The sequence below is a fragment of the Citrus clementina genome, unplaced genomic scaffold (assembly GCF_000493195.1).
Source record: "Citrus clementina cultivar Clemenules unplaced genomic scaffold, Citrus_clementina_v1.0 scaffold_5, whole genome shotgun sequence".
Taxonomy (NCBI): Eukaryota; Viridiplantae; Streptophyta; class Magnoliopsida; order Sapindales; family Rutaceae; genus Citrus; species Citrus x clementina.
The window spans coordinates 37,546,655-37,561,113 of record NW_006262201.1 but is presented as its reverse complement, the minus strand read 5'-3'; the positions used below and the strand labels follow the sequence as shown (position 1 = coordinate 37,561,113).

General features: G+C 35.7%; 1 protein-coding gene across 3 annotated transcripts; it reads left to right on the top strand.

Moving 5' to 3' along the window:
* Positions 1 to 1,164: 1,164 nt before the first annotated feature.
* On the top strand, positions 1,165 to 14,198 carry LOC18041205 (kinesin-like protein KIN-7C, mitochondrial). Of its 3 annotated transcripts, none has more exons than XM_024183238.1 (27): positions 1,165 to 1,682; positions 1,777 to 1,874; positions 2,475 to 2,564; positions 2,727 to 2,779; positions 2,866 to 2,931; positions 3,034 to 3,087; positions 4,155 to 4,214; positions 5,027 to 5,105; positions 5,399 to 5,466; positions 6,279 to 6,341; positions 6,499 to 6,603; positions 6,885 to 6,989; positions 7,486 to 7,593; positions 7,692 to 7,838; positions 8,090 to 8,272; positions 8,455 to 8,625; positions 9,115 to 9,351; positions 9,609 to 9,749; positions 9,845 to 9,970; positions 10,575 to 10,625; positions 10,722 to 10,769; positions 10,848 to 11,132; positions 11,236 to 11,970; positions 12,635 to 12,724; positions 13,072 to 13,151; positions 13,830 to 13,998; positions 14,112 to 14,197. In XM_024183238.1, the coding sequence occupies exons 1-25, from the start codon at positions 1,414 to 1,416 to the stop codon at positions 13,090 to 13,092; spliced, it is 3,453 nt and encodes a 1,150-aa protein (XP_024039006.1). In that variant the 5' UTR covers positions 1,165 to 1,413; the 3' UTR covers positions 13,093 to 13,151; positions 13,830 to 13,998; positions 14,112 to 14,197. The 3 variants fall into 3 exon arrangements, with proteins under 3 accessions (XP_024039006.1, XP_024039004.1, XP_024039005.1); XM_024183236.1 differs by having other exon boundaries at positions 13,799 to 13,998; XM_024183237.1 differs by lacking the exon at positions 13,830 to 13,998 and having other exon boundaries at positions 14,112 to 14,198.
* Positions 14,199 to 14,459: the final 261 nt, after the last annotated feature.

The following is a 14,459-nucleotide window of genomic DNA, read 5'->3' as shown; positions in this document are numbered from 1 at the left end:
TAAAAGACATGCAAATATGTAATCAATGCAACATGCTATTGCAATGTCTCGATGCGTGACACCTACGACCTTTCGTACGAATGAGTAAATGACTTATTCAAATTCAAATTATCAAATCGAAAGCGTCACCCTGTGTGATATCATTATTCATAAAAGCAAAGGGGAGCTTGCGAATTGTATAGCCATGGCCAGATGGCCCATTGCTACTATTGTGCTACTGACAATTCAAATATAATATCATTTTAAGAGACTTCCCCATATTGATTGGCATCAATTTTACCTTGTATGTGGTACTTATGGTAAAAATCCGGTCAAGCCTGGTTATTGATTATATCAATAACCAGGCGTGATTTCGGAAAAAAAACATAAAAAAAAGGCATATCTTGGCATCAATTTATCTAATACAACAAATAAAAATTACATAAAAATAAAATTGAAACCTTTAAAATGTTGAATCAATATTATTCTGCCAGCTAGTTTGATACTTTTTTTTTTGGGTTATAAAGTTCTTATCGGTAATGCATATCTTAGAGTGCATGTTTCCTTTACGAAACCTATGAATTAATATTTTCCCACCAAATTGATAAATTTTAAAATATTTGTAAAATAATATAAAAACCTGGTTTGATTTCAAAAGCCGCCACTTCATCTTATTAATCTTATCGCTTGGCATCAAATTCCTACCAAACTTTTGGTACCAATTATATTCTTGTGTCGGGGTTTAAATTATATTCTAGTGAAGTGTGCTCATCATGCCATCAAAATTCGAAATTGAGGTAAGAACATAGCAAAATCACAAAAAAAAAGATAAGTTTAAAATAATTCTTGCCAAGTTCGAGCATCAAATTTCACCAAAAATATCTATTGATAAAGTTAACATAAATTGACAGTTATACTTGTAAATTCTAATAGTTGATTTCATCAGTGGTCTTTTTTTGTGAAATTCGATGGCACTGGCACCCTGGAATTCTGGAACGGATCCGGATAAAAGAAAATACAAACTATAAGTCTTATTTGTTATTCTACTAAAGTGTAGGGAGACAAATGTTATTGATCCATTTTGAAATTCAACGGAAACACCAAGGTCCAATTTGACATTACACTCGAATGAAATAAAACGGACAGACGGAGCGCACATTACAGTCACTGTCACAGACTCACGGACAGACCAATTCAAAGCGCCAATTAGGAAATAAAAAATTAAAGCTTCGTTTTGGAGGGAGCGAAGCTTATACATACGAAAGTCCAAAAGGCGGCAGGGACAGCCTCAGCCCCAGCTCCTTGCCGGCACGTGACTCCCACCTGACACCCACTCTTTTCTCTCTCTAAAACAAATCCCTTCCCTCCCTCCTTCTCTCTCTAAAAACCAAAAAAGAAAAAAATTCACTTCCTTTCCTTTCGCCGTCCTCCAAAATGTCCGCCACAAGCGGGCCCCGCAGGTCCTCCATTTCCCCCTTCCGTTCGCGCAAGTCACCTGCCCAACCGCCGCCTCCAGCAAAGCCGACCGGTAGGCCCGCGACTCCGTCTTCAACGACGTCGTCTCGGCCGCCCTCGAGGCTGTCTGCTTCTCCAGCAGCGTCAGTGAGCCACAGCCCCAGCCCGACCACTCTGCCTCTTGACCGGCCAGAAACCAGCAAGTCCAAAGAAAATGTGATGGTCACCGTCAGGTTCCGCCCCCTCAGGTAGCTTTAAACGTCGTCGTGTAGACTTGTGTTTGACTTTTTTTTTTTTTTTGGTAGAGGGAACAAAACTTAAAGAATTTAAAAAATGTTGCAGTCCACGGGAGGTAAATAAAGGAGACGAGATAGCGTGGTATGCAGATGGTGATTACACTGTGAGGAACGAGTACAATCCTTCTATTGCTTATGGTTTTGGTTAGTATTGTCAGTTACTTTTTAATTAATCATTAATTGTACCTAGTTTAATTATTTTTTGTTGGTGACTACAGCAAATGATTATGTGTCACCTTTTAGTTTCATAAAAAAATAAATGTAATGTACCTAATCAGTTTTAATTATATGATTGAGTTTTGTGTAATGGAAATGGAATATTATAGTTAATGTATTTTATTATTATTATTAGTTATAATATTAGAAAATGTTAGTGTGAGGCCGTGAGCCAACTGCTTTTCTTTTTGTGAAATTTTCTGATTCTTGGTCTTGAAGTTTTATTGAATATAATCTTTGAGTACTGGCTTGTTTAGTTGTGAAGCATTCATGTGGCATTTGAATTCTGAAGTAGTTCCGGTACTATATAAGCATAGGCTGGTTTTTGGATACACAAGTCTTTTTGACCATTTGATGTGTTGGAAGATATGATAAATCTTGGAAAATAAGCTTTGCAAAATTTAGTAAATGAATTACCTTTTACTTCTTTCGTTTCTTGAAAGATCTTATGTTTACTGTATCTCATGGTGCTCATAGAAATTTCTTTTTTCCCCTACTTTTTGGTTGTTCTTTGTGTATGTGGTGCAGATAAGGTGTTTGGTCCGGCAACAACAACACGCCATGTGTATGATGTTGCTGCTCAGCATGTTGTAAATGGAGCCATGCAAGGGATAAATGGTAAACAACAAGTCTGGAAATATGCTGCTTTTGCTAGGGAATAAATATTGCTATTGGCATACAACAATGGCGGTCATTTTCTTTGAATGCCATCAAGTAATTATTTTTTTTCATTTTAAATTATTTGTGAACTCAATTAATAATTGGCCTATATTTGTGCAGGCACAGTGTTTGCGTATGGTGTTACTAGCAGTGGGAAGACTCATACAATGCATGTGAGTTACTGAATGGAAGGATCCTTTAACAATCTGCACCTTGTTTGGCCCATTCTTGATATATCAATTCCTTTTTCACGTTTTAGGGGGAGCAAAAGTCACCTGGAATTATTCCATTAGCAGTGAAGGATGTTTTTGGAATTATTCAAGAGGTAGTGGATTTTTTTTCCAGTTAACACTTGGATCGGATCGATTGCGGTTTTTTCTTTTTTCCCCCTCCTCATTTTGTGTTTATCTGGTTTGCAATATGTCAGACACCTGGGCGGGAGTTCCTTCTTCGTGTTTCATACTTGGAAATTTACAATGAGGTCTGTCCCATTGTACTTTTTTTTGGCTAATTATTATTTTTTAACCTTGGTGTACCTTTAGTTAAAAACGTTTTGCTTTCAAGGGGAGTTTTGATAGCAAAAAGTTCCTTCACATTATGAGTTTTCTGAAGGCTGAAGAAGAAACAAATAATTATAAGGCAAAAGTTCTCTTTGATTTGTGTTGCTGGATTTCTTCTGTCTCCCTAGGCTTTCAGTGTAAAGGTGGCTGAGTATTTTGGAAGCTTGATGCTGTTTAGGAAACTCTGCTGCAATGAAGCCCTTGAGAATGTTTGCATTTACATCTTTGGAACAATTTAGCATCATTTTATCATTTTGCTTTGCTTTGGTAGTGGCTTCCTTGAATTTAACCAGAAATTAATTATAAATCTCATAAACAAACTTGAAGCACATATTGCTTCCTGAGTTTACAGTTTTATTTAATATGGTTCACCAAACATCTACCTTTTAGCTTTCTTGGCAAGTCATGTTTAGTTAGAAGTTCTTCTGTTAGCAACTATGGCCGTGCAAAATACACCTAAGAGTACTTCTGAATACGCATTTAGGGCCCTTGGTGCACGGAGTTGTTTTGTTTCTGTATATTGCATGTTCTTTCACTGATTATTACAATTGTTTGTCATTATTGATTGAAGGAAAATAATTTGGTATTAAATTCTTTGATCATTAAGTAAATATCATTGACTGATTTCTCCGGTGTTTATGGGGCCAAGTTCCTCTGCTTAAATGAGCTTACCTGGGCCTGCAATAGACTTCTGGGTATTAATTATTGAGGAATTGGAATGGAAATAGTTCTTCACCATACATCATCCATAACAGTCACATGTCATTGGATCTTGAAAGGCTGAGTCAAGTTGAGATCAGCACAGTATCCAAATCATATGTTTTTGGTGCCACTGTTTTACCATGTGAATGATTGAATCAAATTCTACAGACTGCAGAGTTCTCACGTAAATAACTTTCTGATTACTCTAGATAAGCGAAGCAAATGTCATCGTGTCTTTAATGAACAATATACTGATCGAAAAGTATTACTATTATCTTTCTTTCAGGTCATCAATGACTTGCTTGATCCAACGGGCCAGAACCTTAGAATACGAGAGGATGCTCAGGTAATAAAGTTATACAGTCAGATTTTCTCTTCCTACCTCTCTACTTTTCCATTGCTTCCATGGCGTCGCAGGTTTAGCCTTCTATTCTATTATAGTATAAGATAAGTGAGAGAACCGATGGAACTGGTAAGAAGATTGAATACATGTGATTGTTTCATCCACAGTTTTCTTTCTCTAAAGAGACATGTAAAATGATTGAATCTTACCAATACATTCTAGTTTTGGATGTAAGAATCGGTTACCCTTTGTGCCAATGACATTTGACAGTCGGCCGGAGGATTTAAAACTATAGTACAAAGTCGTTAGTTGATGTGTAACAGGTTGTCTTGAGGAAGGTCTTTGGCTTCCCGGAGGACTACTTACTCTAGATATAGGTTAGGACATGGATTTTGGAGTAGTGTGTATTTTTTTTTTTCTGTGATTGAGGGGAAAGAGAAAGCCATGGGTCATTTTCTTTGGTGGGCTTGGTTCAATGGGGGAGTTCAATGGGATACTAGGTGACAGTTACTTGAACTTTTAATGAAATTAGTATTCTAGAGTTGGATAGTTTTACCTTGTTCTGAGATTGGAATTAATACTGCCCATATCTTAATGCACTGTAATTGCTTTTTATGACTTGCTTAGCTGTAGTGTCCTGTCCTGAAAATATTTAGCATAGACTTCGACACCATGTTTGACTTTTCCATAGAAACACTAACACTACAGCTATTAAAGACCATACCTCCAGTCATTTCATGTTTGACAAAGTAGTCTTAACCGGCCGAGAATTTAGAAACACCATTATTTCAGTGTGCAGTATCTTTTATTGACAGGGAACTTATGTTGAGGGAATTAAAGAGGAGGTTGTCTTGTCTCCTGCTCATGCTCTATCCCTCATAGCAACTGGAGAAGGTATGTATTGGTCTTTCATAAATTGGTGGGTATTGATAATTTGCAGTTTTCATTTGTATGCTTCCTTTGGCATTTTTTGCCTTGAGTGTAATCCTTCACATTTTTTTTTGTTTTTGCTCCCATATTCTATGTAGAAATTTGTCTTTTACCTCTTAAAGTTCAGATATTAATTTAATCTCTTTCTCTCTCTATATATTTCTGGTGCTTGTGTTTGCACCTCGATATATTCATCGGATGTTTTTTGCTCGTGCAGTTTAAGAATTCTTAACAAATCATGTCTGATTTTGTTGCAGAGCATAGGCATGTGGGTTCTAATAATTTCAATCTCCTTAGCAGTCGAAGCCACACTATATTCACCCTGGTACTTAGATTTTCCATTTGAATGTTATACTTCTCTCACTTTTTTGGACTATGGTTCAAGCAAGCTCAAACCATGATAATATCCCTGATGGTAAACAATCAAACCAATTCAGCTACCTGCTCCTTTTTGGAAAGGAAAAAGTTTCTTATAGTTCGTAGCAATTACTTCGAAGTACATCTGATGCAATAGCGTTTTCTAGCAGATAGAAATGGATTATATGATTCAAAACTAGTTTACATGCAATCACAATTTAAATTTGTTGGAAAAGGGTAGATCCGATGGTATAAATGTCTATAGTTGATTTCATTTCTGTGATACTAATCAAATTGATAGGGTTCGTTGGTAAGTACAAGATCTCCTGCAACAGATATCATAGTTTTGGGCTGAATCCATTTGGATGGAGCTGCCTTTTCATTTCCATTCCTTTTTTGTGGTGAACTCTCTTAGGTTTGGTGGTCAATAATCTCATAATAACTTTAACTATTAATATGTAATTATCGTGTATTAGTACTTAGGTTGATTGCATTGGTGAACTTACCATTCTTCCTAACTGTAATTTATTCAAGCTTATCAGGCTAGTTGTAAATGCTTTGGATTTTTCAGGAGTGACAAATTCTGAGGGAGACCACTGCTTCATCTTTCTATTATATAGTTTCTTTTCATAGCCGTAAAAATTTTACTTTTCTCATCATAAAAGTGTTTTCGTTGGTTACGGTTTGCTTCTGTGTTATGATGGCTATGTCTTCAATTGGGAGGCTTTGTTTCTTTCATAACTTCTGTTTTGTTATACTAATTATATTGTTATCTATCAGACTATTGAGAGCAGTCCCACTGGAGAAAATCAAGGGGAAGAAGATGTGACTTTGTCCCAATTGGTAATACGCTACCCATAGACTGACCTATTTTATTCAAGTTCTCGTTGTCTTATGTGGTTCTTGTGGATCTGACCAGCCAACAGGGTGATGATGCACTTTTCTTGTTGGCAAGGCACATGATGTTTAGAGTAAAACAATTCAACTTCTTTTGGTGCAGAATTTAATTGATCTTGCTGGATCTGAAAGTTCTAAAACTGAAACAACTGGGTTGCGGAGAAAAGAGGGTTCATACATAAATAAAAGCTTACTTACTCTTGGCACTGTAAGATATTAACCTTTTTTCTGCCTTGTCTTCTCTTATTATATGGACCATTAAAACACACCTGTTGCTTTATGATCTAAACAGTCATATGTGAGTAAATAAAATTGATCTTGACAACAAGCTTCTAAAATTTTATCATGGCATGCTTGAAGATAGTAAAATGCTCAGCAGTGGATTATATTTTGTGCCAAAGATTGTTTATTGAGCTTTTATTAATTATAATTGCCATTTTTTATCTGCATAATCCAGAGGCTTAACATATTAACTTGTGCCTGTTGCAGGTGATTTCTAAACTAACAGATGAAAAAGCAACTCATATCCCCTATCGAGATTCAAAACTCACTCGTCTGTTGCAGTCATCCCTTAGTGGCCATGGACGAATTTCTGTGAGCTCTATTCAATGAATAAGATTATTTTGTATTCGTATGATAGCAATTATTGTTACTATATAATTCATCATTTCATTGTTGTGCGAAATACTTATATACTTGTTTATAGCTACTTGAATTCACTATTATGTGCAGTAGTTACTATTTAATTCATCTGGAAATGCTTTATGGTTATCTACATGCTGATTTTGTATTTCTAGATTTTGATAATTGTTCAGAAATCAGAATACAAAATCTAACGATCACATCTTTTGCTTCTTCTGGATGTCCTTAATGTTTTGAGGACAGCTTGCTGAGTAGTTTTTTCATTTTAGTTGATATGAGTCCTTTTTTGTTTCTTATTAGGGAAAAAAAAGCACAGAGATTTGGTTTTTGGTGTATTTACTTTTTTATTTTTTAATTTGAAAACGATGAATTATATATTTTTTAAGCGTGGCAGGATCTCATACCGAACCATATATTTGTTTCTTCTTCTCTCTGAACTTTATTGTAGCTTATTTGCACTGTTACACCGGCCTCTAGTAATAGTGAAGAGACACACAACACATTAAAGTTTGCCCATCGGAGCAAGCATGTGGAAATTAAGGCTTCTCAGAATAAGGTTAATTCACTGTCATTTTCAAATTTTATTATCTGATTTTGCTCTTTTAGTTGCCGCTTCATCAAATCTTCATATTTGTATAATTTTTCCTCAATTAGATTATGGACGAGAAGTCTCTCATAAAAAAGTACCAAAAAGAAATTACCTTTTTAAAGCAAGAACTGCAACAATTGAAGCGTGGAATGATGGACAATCCTCATATGGCTGCATCATCCCAAGATGATCTGGTTAATTTGAAGCTTCAGGTTTGTGTTTTGATTTGAGGACATATGACACTTCTCGTAATAAGTTGGAAATACTTAATATCGGAACCTTAGTATACAATGCTCATGTGTTACTGTTTCTCCTGTTGTCTATGTCTATGTTTGTTTTTGTCCCCATTAAGCAAACAGACCATCCCAAGCTCTGAACCATAAAACAGCTATTTCATTTTGGATTTTGTCATTGTATATTCAATCACTTCCTTTCTAATTTGCTTTACTTTGTGTGGTCAAAGCTGGAGGCGGGTCAGGTTAAATTGCAGTCAAGATTAGAGGAAGAGGAGCAGGAGAAGGCAGCTCTACTGGGGAGGATTCAGCGATTGACCAAATTAATATTGGTTTCGACTAAAAATTCCATGCCATCAAGCATTCCTGAAAGGCCTGGCCATAGAAGGAGGCATTCTTTCGGGGAAGATGAGGTCGGAACTTTGTTATTTTAAAGCTCAGTTTGCATGAAAAGCAGTTTCATGATGGTTTGCGTTCCTTAAGAATTTCGAATTTGTAGAAACTTCTATCTGACATGAGTTTCCTAATCATCTGTGAAAGTTAGTTTGTGGCTATATATTTCCTGAACTGATACCTGATTCCGTTGATAGTGCAGCTTGCATATTTGCCCGATAGAAAACGGGAGTACATCATCGATGATGATGCTGGAAGCTATGTGTCAGAGCTTTCAGCAGAAGCAAGGGATGACATCACTAATCTAGATGAATTGGTTAAAGATTACAAAAAGAGTAGGAGGCGTGGAATGCTTGGATGGTTTAAAATGAGAGTAAGATCTTATACTGATTGTCCTGTTGATTTGAAAATGGGTTTAATTTTTTTGTGGGGGCTGTCAAAAAGAAGGGACCTTGTATTTTATTTGATGAGAGTTGCGCCCACTGATCACTATTCTTTATAATATTTTTTTCAAGTAGATTTTCACAATAGAACCACCTGACTTTTCCAGTATTCTAATGACCTGAGTTTCCTGAGTTTTTGCAATAGCATAATTTGATTAGTTATGCTACTTTGCTGAGGGGAAAAATTACCAGATATTCCGGCAATCAAATAACTCAAACTGCTGATGTTGCCTCTATCTTACTTGCTGTAATCGGCTTAAATCTCTGAGCTAAAAGAGATTCAGACATTCATTGTCAGACTACTCTTACTTTCTGTTTTTGCAAGAGCATAACTAAAAATTTTATTTCTCTGGCAGCAGTAATTCATTTGCAGTTCCTATTTGTTTAACTGGACTCAAATATTGAATCTTCCTTTGCAGAAGCCTGAGAATCTGGTTGGATTCTCACCAAGTGCTGACAGTGGAAGTTCCTCCAGTGTGTCACCTGCATCTTCATCAAAGTCATTACATCATAGAGTCACGTTCAATGATATAAAGGATGGACGGAGAAAATCAATCAGTAAAAGGGGAGATGATTCTGCTGGTGATTCATTTCCAGAAAGAACCAAAGCGGGTGATTTATTTAGTGCAACTGTTGCGGGTCGCCGTTTACCTCCGGTGAGAGAAATTCTAACCACACCTGCAATTGTGCTTTCCCATATTAATAGATATGCAAAAGAAAGCCAGCGTTTACTTCCATGCTACTCAATTTTTTTCTTTCAAATGTTAATTTGCAAAAGCTTATCTCTTCTTCCTTACTGTTGATGTGTCAGTTAAAAAAAAAAAAAAGATCGTATTAACACTACAATAGATTTGCAAAAGCATGCTTAGAATTTTTATTAACTTGGAGCTTACTTTTTTTTTTTTTTGACAAGAGTGGTACTACTATCACAGATCAAATGGATCTTCTTCATGAGCAGATGAAAATGTTAGCTGGGGAAGTGGCATTGTGCACAAGCTCGCTGAAAAGACTGTCAGAACAAGCAGCTAGTAACTCTGAAGATTCACAACTTAGGGTGCGCTGCTTTGTCCACTTCTTCACTCAAAAGTCATTGAATAAATTTGTTGATGTTAATGGGTGAAAATTTAATGGTTATAATGGTTGATTTAGGAGCACATGCAGAAGTTGAAGGATGAAATCAGTGAAAAGAAGCTTCAGATACGTGTCCTGGAGCAACGAATGATTGGATCAGTCGAGAGGACTCCACATACATTGAGTACTACTGAGATGTCGCAGGTAATTATCATATGTCAAGTGACAGATGCCTAAACGAGAATGGAGAAACTTGCACCAAAGAAAATTTAAATAGGAATTACAAAATAGTAGTTTCAGCCTGACATAGATAGTTGCATTCATAAATTCCAATTCCATTATCTAATTCAAAAGTACATATAGGCATGCTTCCACTCTGAGTTTTCAAATTGAATGGGCCTATTTCATGGCTACTAGTGGAAAAACAAAGAATTCCCTATCAGGTTTTTGAATAGGTGATTTTTTTTCCTGTTTTGATCTCTCTCTAGGGAACTTCAACAACTATTGGCACCTCACTGTGTGTCTGTGTCTGGAGTCTTTTCCACCTCAAAATTGTTCCTATTGTTTTTTGTCAAACATGAACATAAGTGAATGCAGTTTTCATCAGCAACCACTCATCATATTAAGGGCTCTTAAGTGGAAAAGTAACTAATTGTCTGCTTTGACTTTTGATGACGAACAATAAAATGGGATGCACAGAAATCCTGTTAAACTTACTCTTTTAATTTGCTTGGAGGGTGGTATTCCCCTATTGCTCATCCTTGGTGATGAAAATTCACATTCTAATTTGTCTGTTTCTCTCTTGTAGGCTTTGTCCAAGCTTACTACTCAGCTTAATGAAAAAACCTTCGAACTGGAGGTTTGTTATCCTATATCCTGAGTTTATTGATTGTTCATTCTCAAATGTCAAGAACATCTTATTGAGTTGATTTTTTTGTATTGATGCATATTCAAGATTAAGTCAGCCGATAATAGGATACTTCAGGAACAACTACAGATGAAGGTAAGTTCTAAAGTGCTGTGGTCTCTTTTCCATGGTTACAGTTCTAAGATTTTTTATAATATTTTCTCACTGTGATAGATATCAGAGAATACAGAAATGCAAGAAACTATTCTTCTGTTAAGGCAACAGATTGATTCATTATCCAATAAAATGTCTGGTAGTCCAGAACAAATGGCAGAGAATGACGGCATTCCACCCAAACCTTGTTCTGAAGAGATATCACAACAAAAGAATGCATGGAGGAATGGTCTTGGGTCATGTGAAGAGACTTTTGTTGATGAACATACACCAACCAGTGTCATGAGCTTAAATAGAATATTATCCCACGAGGAGTCTAACCTGAATTCCCAAGTTCTTATGCAGGTTAATTTTACTCGCACATCTTCTGCTATAGGTACTCAATATGCTAACTTCAAAAATTTAGGATATATGATTCTATCGATGCAATCTGCATATTTCTTCATAGGCTGCTGAAATAGAGAATCTGAAACAAGAGAGAGTGAAGCTGGTTGAAGAAAGGGATGGTCTTGAAATTCACAGTCAAAAACTGGCAGAGGAAGCTTCTTATGCAAAAGAGTTGGCTTCATCTGCAGCGGTTGAGCTCCGAAACTTGGCTGAAGAAGTAACCAGACTTTCTTATGAAAATGCAAAACTGAATAGTGAGCTTGCTGCTACAAAAGAAGCCCTTTCCAGATCTAACTTCTGTCAGATGTCTGCCCCTTATGAATTCAAGCAAAGTAACTCCAATGGTGTTCGAAGGAAAACAGAGGATGGACTTCTGGTTGAGGAGTTGCAAAAAGAACTTAGTGCTAGATATCAGAGGGAAGCTGATCTGGAAGCTGCATTATCTGAGAGAGAACAAGTAGAAGGTGAGCTAAGAAAAAGAATTGATGAAGCAAAACGGCATGAAGAAGATTTGGAAAATGAGCTTGCAAATATGTGGGTGCTGATTGCAAAGATGAGAAACTCTGGCATTAATGGTGAGGACATGTCTTCTAGAGGGGTCCATGCATTAAAAATTCCACGAACAGGGATTAAAAATGGATTTATGCCATCTAATCCGCGTTCGCTTAAACTATCTGAAGAGGATGATGTCTGTGAAAATGTGGATGGTGTAAGCTCATTTGAAGAGTTGAGTGCTAGCCATCAGACTGAGAGAAGAAAATGCAAAGAACTGGAAAGCCTTATTTCCAGACTGAAGGTATGCATTTCCTTCAGCAAAATTTTCTTGCACCGAGATTTGTATATGCAGATGCAACGGCTAGTTTTATTTATGGTGGAATTTGGTGCTGTGAGGAATCTGTTTTAATCAACTTAGCCATTCTAGAATCACCTTTTGATTCAGAAAGAATTCTGGACTCTGGATTTAAAAGATTTAGTAATGGTAAAAGAAGTTTAGAACAGTTTCCAGGTCAACCGTTTCATATGGTTGAATTTAGGGACGACCAGCTTTGGAAGATGGTGCTTTTTATTTATCTTTTTGAGCTTTGATGTTTGTCTGATTGTGGAGCTCATTGGTGATTTTTTTAAAAAGAACTATTGTTTGCGATAATTGATGTGAAGATGATTAAGAGGCAAATGATGGTAAATTTAGTGGCAAAAACATGCTTTTTTTTTTTTTTTTAATTTCAGTGTTTTTGACGAACAGTAGCAGCATCTACATACATCAGAGTGCATCTTATTATAGTGTTTTCAACAAAGTGTAGCGGCACCTACATACATCACAGTGCATTCTGTGAAGCACTACCTGGTGCATTTACTTATAGTCTGTAGGTTAGGAATTTAGTAATGTAAAAAGTAGGTTCAACAATTTGTCAGTTATTGGATAATATTACAGACATTATTTGATCTAATTATCATTTCAGGGGGAAGATATCAGTGGTCTGGATGTTGCAGCCCTAGAAGAACTGCAGAATTTTCATGTTGAGGCTATAACAAAAATTTGCCATGCAAAGGTTACATTCCTCAATTTTGCTTTGTTTTCTGAGCTGCTGTATGCCATAATTGTTTAACTGCCCATCTTCTTTTAGTGAATAACTTGGTTGGAGCTTTTAAATTTGCTCAAACATATTAGAAAATTGAAGCATAACTTGGTTGGAGCTTTTAAATTTGCTTAAACATATTAGAAAATTGAAGCATAACTTTATATTTTGGTTGTTTAGGGTTATATGGAGTTATATGAAATTGATTGAGAATACAGTAGTAATTTTGCAATCTAATTTTGCTATCATTTGCATAATTTTTCAAACATCATGGTGCTGAATTTTCTTTGGCTAACATATCGGTGGTTTTACATATGCAGTGTGCTAGTCATGTCTTATAGGATGCTAAGTTTAACTCGCGGTACACATAATTCCACTAATGGAGTTTCTGACCATCAAGGTTAGTTTCAATTCTCAGTTTTCCATTTGTGTGTTATATATTATTGTAAACTTTTCCTGAAAGTAGTAGGGAAAGCAAATGGGGATTAAGGCGCTGTTTGGTTTTAAGGTAGCTTAAAAGTTACAGCTGCTGTAGAAAAAAAGCTGTAATTATAAAATAAAATTTAACAATATATAGTAAATATAATTTTTAAATAATAATTTTGATAAAATTAGTGAAGATGTAATAGTTTTTTCATCATACAAGTGTAAAATAAAATTAATTCAGTTTTCAAGTTACCGTAGTTAGTGTTTAACAAACATTTTAATGTGATATCTTTTAAACTAGAATTGTCCAACCTCAATTACAAATACGACCTAAGTATGATATTATTAAATCTTATTATCATTATGAACGGTAATATTTGAAGAATATTGTTATGGGTGTGCTTGCATGCCATGCATGGTTGAGAAACATATAGTCAGGGATTGTATTCTGAAGATCTCTGTACCTCGTCTTGAGCATTCTCTTTAACCAATGATTTTAAGTTGTTATCATTGTCTTATAAAAAAAAAAAAAAAAAAAAAGTTATCATTGTAGTCTTACTAGGTACGGTTGCTGTAATATACTATTCATGTCAGTTGCTATATTTACTTGCTTATTACCAGAAAGAATAAGTACCCGAACTTGCAATGACAGACGGACTAGGAATCATACCCAATTCATAACGGAGACTAATGTGCTCTATGGCCAGAATCATACCCATAGATTCAGCATTAAATATGCCAATGTGGTGTATAAAGCTAAAATAAGATCAAAAGTACCTCAGAAAGACGCGGAAAAGCTTATGAGAACTCTTTTAACACAAGTAAATACTGGGTTTTCTTCAGATTGCTATATGCTTCCTTGATATTACTTGCTTTGGGATCCTCAAGGGCGCATCTCCTGACTATATTTTCTCATCTTCCTATGGTTTTGCAGGCTTAATGTTATTGTACAGCCGTGGAGATATTAACCAAATCAATTCATGTCTCAAGACAGCCTTCCCTTCGCTACTTGGTATAAAGCAATGATTTTGAAGATGTACTTTAATATGATTGAACACTAACTATAACTTGCAGGAGAAAACATGCAAATGTAATGAAGGATATTTATATACAAGAATTTCTTCTGTACCATAACTTTTTTATCAGCTTGTTTACAATTGGGATATTGTACCAAAAAGCAAGACGTAATTCCTCCCAAACAATAAAAATATGTTGACATTTATACCTAGTAGGTTACAAAACAGATAAAAAAAGGATATTCTTCTATAAGAATCCTCTATCT

Excerpts from the sequence above, each read along its gene's own strand:
- LOC18041205 (XM_024183237.1), top strand. The coding sequence starts at position 1,414 with ATGTCCGCCACAAGCGGGCCCCGCAGGTCCTCCATTTCCCCCTTCCGT. Across the intron at positions 1,683-1,776 it reads GTCAGGTTCCGCCCCCTCAG|TCCACGGGAGGTAAATAAAG; the intron begins GTAGCTTTAAAC and ends AAAATGTTGCAG. Across the intron at positions 3,088-4,154 it reads ACTTGGAAATTTACAATGAG|GTCATCAATGACTTGCTTGA; the intron begins GTCTGTCCCATT and ends TCTTTCTTTCAG.